The sequence below is a fragment of the Mus caroli genome, chromosome 7 (assembly GCF_900094665.2).
Source record: "Mus caroli chromosome 7, CAROLI_EIJ_v1.1, whole genome shotgun sequence".
NCBI classification, from domain to species: Eukaryota; Metazoa; Chordata; class Mammalia; order Rodentia; family Muridae; genus Mus; species Mus caroli.
In genome coordinates this window covers 130,207,872-130,212,871 of record NC_034576.1, presented here as the reverse complement: position 1 = coordinate 130,212,871, position 5,000 = coordinate 130,207,872, and the positions used below count along the sequence as shown (strand labels likewise).

The 5,000-nt window shown below is 48.8% G+C and overlaps 1 protein-coding gene across 1 annotated transcript in view; it reads right to left on the bottom strand.

The window, feature by feature from the left end:
• The window catches only part of LOC110297916 (integrin alpha-D), a 29,624-nt gene that overhangs the window by 18,778 nt on the left and 5,846 nt on the right, over positions 1 to 5,000 (bottom strand). The window contains exons 6-8 of the mRNA XM_021167020.2: positions 3,053 to 3,183; positions 1,854 to 1,999; positions 1,527 to 1,633 (exon numbers count right to left, since the gene is read on the bottom strand). Of these exons, the coding sequence (XP_021022679.1) occupies positions 1,527 to 1,633; positions 1,854 to 1,999; positions 3,053 to 3,183 (384 nt within the window). The remainder of the gene's footprint in view (positions 1 to 1,526; positions 1,634 to 1,853; positions 2,000 to 3,052; positions 3,184 to 5,000) is intronic.

Here is a 5,000-nt window from a genome sequence, read left to right as displayed (position 1 = left end):
AATGTGCCATAACTGTTCTCTAAAATGGTTCTAAATGACTCTTCTCCCACAGAGAGCCTGGCCTGCCCCTGAACTCACATTCATCCTTCACAGTGTGGTGGCTTAATTTTGCATTGCCAGGCAACCACTCTTATCTTAGATCTAGGTTCATAGCCACAGTTTAAGCCAGAGCAAGCAAAGACCGGCTACTCTGCTAGAGGTGCGAGGAACAGCCCACGGAGAGAGACCACATGTAGATGTAGGTCCAACTATTCCACCTGAACCCTTTCTCCCCAGTCCTTCCTGAGCACCAGGTCTGTGAAGGAGCTCTCTGGGTTCTGGCTCCATGAAAGAACATCTGCAGAAACAGCTGGACCTACCAGACTCACTTGGATTAGGAAAAAGTTGTTGTTGAAGCCACCAGATTTGGTGACTGAAACAAACAGTGTCTGGTCATTGGGAAGATTACATGACAGTGAACGTGGAGGAATGTCCGACAGGTGGTAGCTCTAACAACTGCTTAAAATGTAACAGTGAAGCCCACACTCTTAAGTCAGAACACACCAAGAACACTTGACCAAAGCAGGGCCCAGCATTAGGGAGAGAATTCAGCAAATTGTAACTTCACTTCTTCAGCTCCTTTGTTGAAAAGGAGAAGTCATAACTATAGCACAATATGGGACATTCTATACGTTTAGATTTTCTTTAAAAATAAAGGAAATCGATTTTGCCCTGTTGTGATCATATACCATCAGTGTGCATAAAGGCAAGTAATCGAATTTGGACTGTGACAGGCAGGTGGGATTTATTGATTCATCTGAATGCACCACTTCCTATTTTTAACATACCATATGGTAGAATGTCTAGGGGGATTATGGGTAACCCTTAAGTTCCTGTAATGCTGTTGCTGCTCTTTTGAGGTTGTGAGTTGTTGTTTGACATGAGGTCTTAGGTTGGCCTGAGTTGGATCTGAACATCAGCCTGGGGTGAGCTTGATCTTTTTATCTTCCTGTGTCCACCTCCAGGTGCTAGGATGAGGGGGACACCACTACCTATGAAACACTCCGCCGACTAAGCCTTGTTACTGGATTTGCCATTTGTTTCATGGGAAGGAGGAGGAGGAAGGGGAGGAAGGAGAGAAGAAAATGAACTCAGCACTGGACAGAAACAAGCTGCAGTCAAGTTTAAGCTGAGGATGAGGCTGGCTCTGGGATCCAGGCTGCTGGAGAGAGACAGTGCATCCCAGCACATGGGAAGCCAGCCACGATCTCTTTGCCTCATATAATTTCCCTTCACAGCTCCTACCAGTAGAAAAGCATTGAGTGCTTAAGGTAGGACCCCAGGAAGTGCGCTACCATATGGTTTTAAACCCCTTACATTTTCCATCTGTGTTCAAGGTACAAGAGTCACCACAAAGGAGAGTGAGTGCATTTAGCTAGACTATCTCTTGTTTGGGGGTGATTCTATTGCAGCGCCCAGGGGTGGGCAGGGATCCCAGGGGTGTGCAGGAAACCAAGGGTCCCAGACACTCAGACTCAGTGCTTAACAGGAGAACCATACCCTCTGCCAGACCCACCATGGCATGTGAGTTTTGTAGTGACAACCTGGCTTCAGTGCTGACCAGATACGTAGAAAAAGGAGCATGTTGCTGTCTCTAGAACCAGGCAAGGGAAAATAAATGCCAAGGAGTCTGGTCTCACATCTGGGAACTGGGCTCTGCAAAGGATTCTGCCTACACCCCCTTCCCTCCCCATCAGCCCGCCCTCCAGAGCCTCCTGTGGCCTCCAGAGAAGAACTAAAGACTCTGTTGACTCAGTACTAAGAAGTGATTTGGAGACCACGTCTGAGACAGCAGCAGGCAGGAGGGGACTCACACCACTTTCTGGATGCCCGAGGCTGTGTACGTCAGGCCTTGGAGCTGGACGATGGCATCCACCAGGCTCTGAGGGCTCAGGCTGCTCTTGAATTCCGTGAAGGTAAAATGAGTCTTAAAGATGTTTGAGTATTGCATCAGGGAGAACTGCAAAAGCCAGGGAAGCCCCGGGTTCAGGACTCCCCACCATTCCTTCCCTCCTTCATCCCTCCATCTGCCCTTCCTGCCTTTCCCCTTCATTCTCACCCCTTCTCTGAGGCATGTGTGTGTGTGTGTGTGTGTGTGTGGTGTGGTGTGTATGTGTGTACTGTGTTGTGTGCATGTGTGCATGCTTGTGTGCGGTGTACGATAATGTGCATGTGGAGGTTAGAGAAAAACGCTCAGGCGTTGATTCTCCCCTTCCACTACAGGTTCCAGGGCTGGAACTCAGGCCCTCGGGCAGTGCAGCAAGTGCCTTTACCCACTGAGCATCTCACCAGTGGCCCTCTGTTATTCTTAATTGGCCTTTTCTCTTGGAATAATTTTGGATTTATAATTCATTCCCCATGTAGTTTAAATTAAAGATATCAGTGATTATATAGAAAACCTCACTCACTTGCTTGAATTATCTATAGTGAGGTTTCAGAGTTAAATTGTTAAATTGTTTTTAAAATCCTTTTGCTGCTGTTGTATGTTTATTTTTTAAATTGGTTGTGGCGGGGAGGGGTCTGGAAAAAGTCATGTTATATTGTCCAATGGAACCTGAACTCCCGTGACCCGGCTGCCTCAATCTCCCAAGTGCTGGGATTACAGGCATGTGTGATCATGCTCAGCTCTTTCAATTTTTTTTTTTTTTTTTTTTTGGTTTTTTGAGACAGGGTTTCTCTGTGTAGCCCTGGCTGTCCTGGAACTCACTTTGTAGACCAGGCTGGCCTCGAACTCAGAAATCTGCCTGCCTCTGCCTCCCGAGTGCTAGGATTAAAGGCGTGCGCCACCACACCCGGCTTCTTTCAATGTTTTTAAAAGCGTGGACCATATGGATATACATTAAATGCCACAGGAGAACCTTGTGGGTTAAAGCTTAAATGAGTCCTGAACTGGCACACTGTACTTGGCTTAGCCCTGTCACTGATCTCTTCCACTTCCTCCCCCACCAGTTGTGCCGGGCCTCCTCCCTGCACCTGTGTCACCCTAGCACAGGCCACAGTATCCAGTATTCACCAAGGTGCTGGTGCTCGCCAACTGGCCCATCAAAGCTTTGACGAAGTACTTCATCTGGGTAAAGTCACTTTGATCAATGCTGCCGGAGCCATCAATCAGGAAAGCAATGTCCATCTCTTGTCTTGGACACTCTGCGGTGAGAGGGGGAAGAGTCAGATGCATGCATGGGCCTCAACTGTGTCCTGGGGTCCCAAATACCTTCTTACTCAACAGAGGAAGGAGCCCCAACTCTGCAATCATTCACTCAAATCCTCATTAAATACACACTCTCTCGGGAGTTATAAAGCACAGGAGGAAAGCTGGTTCAGGGTTACATTCTGGCACCAAAGTGCCTGTCCCTGAGCCCCAGCTCTGCCGCTTCCAAGCTGATGAATTTAGGCTAGTTGCTTAATTTCTCTGGCCTTCAGCTTCCTGTCTCTAAGATGAGGATCACAGTAGTGCCTACCACATCGGATTATCACAACAGCAAATATCTACATTAGCACAGGGGATGGATGGCCTTCTGTAAGGATTGCTGTCCCTACAATCGCACGTGGCAGGAATTCTCAAGGCTTGCAGAATGCGCCAGCAGAGAATAATGGGTTGGCCACCAGGTCCATCCCCTTTCCACACTCAGGCCTTCATTTCCAGCTACGTGGAGCCAGCCAGCAAGAGCTCTCAGCATCCCAAGAATCTCTCTGGACAGGTGTGTTGCTAGGGTTACGCCCTGCATATGGGGGTCAACCGCTGTCCAAGCTCCCAGGTCCTGGAAGCATCTATAAGAACCACATTACCATTCACCTTGCTGTTGTGTGACAAACCTTTCCAGATGCAACCCAGAGTCACCCCCAGAAAGGGAACCACAGGAGACCAAAGTAGCAATTGTATCACCGTCTAGTTTAGAGTTTCTAACGGGAGCATGGTGAGTGGTCCCTGACAGGAGCAGAGGTGACTCAAAAGCCACTGTGTCACCAAAAAGCCCACCCAAGCACAGGTCCCAGAGAGCACATGAAAGCTTCAGGCTTAGAGCTCTCTGCCCACCTTGCAGGCAGCTTATGAGCCTCTCACCCCTTCCTGCAGAGAATGCTTCCGTGAGAAGGGAAGTGCTAACCAGTCCTTGCCTTCTACCCAGACTGCTCTCCTCCTGCTTACCGACATGGCTCTCAAGAATAGTCTCAAACCTCAGAATCTGTTTCTGGGAAGACCTGGCTGTATAGCCCTAACTTTCAAAAAGATACTACCTCTGGCCTCATGGAGTTCACACTGTAAGGAGAAAGACGTACTGCATGCACATACATAAGCAGGGCCTTTCAGATTGTCCCCTCATTCACACAGAGGTCATGGACTGTGTGCAGGACCCTGCTGTTGCCTCCACTAACACCTACATCCTGTGTGAGGCACGGGGTGGCGAGCAAGCTGACCAGCACAACACTTAGGTGTCACACCCAGGCCTCAAAGCTACAACCTGCCTCCCACCTGCCCTCAAAGTGAAAAGGCTTTTTCCTCTCTCTGCTCCCCCATCCCCCACTTTGTCTGCTCCTCTCACCAGAGCCTCAAGCATGCTGGGAGAAGTGGGGGATCGCCACTTCCCCTTCTGCTTCTGCAGCGACCACAGTCTTGGGTATCTCCTCTTCTGTGGGCCTAGGGGATGTCTGGTGCGTGTGGCGTAGGTGACAACAGCCAACCGTTACAGAGAGCCGCCAGACCCTGTACTCATCACCTCATATACATATTAATTAATTTTATTGTTGCAGTAACCTAATACAGTAGACACTACTGCATTACCCCACACACACCTGAGTAGCCATTGTCCTGTATTTCTGCTTATGCTTTCAGCCTATAATAAAGTAGCCATCCTTTTTTCTATCAGGTTTATGGCAAGCTCTGTCAAATGTCTATGTTTCTTTACCCCGTCCTTCCTTCCTTCCTTCCTTCCTTCCTTCCTTCCTTCCTTCCTTCCTTCCTTCCT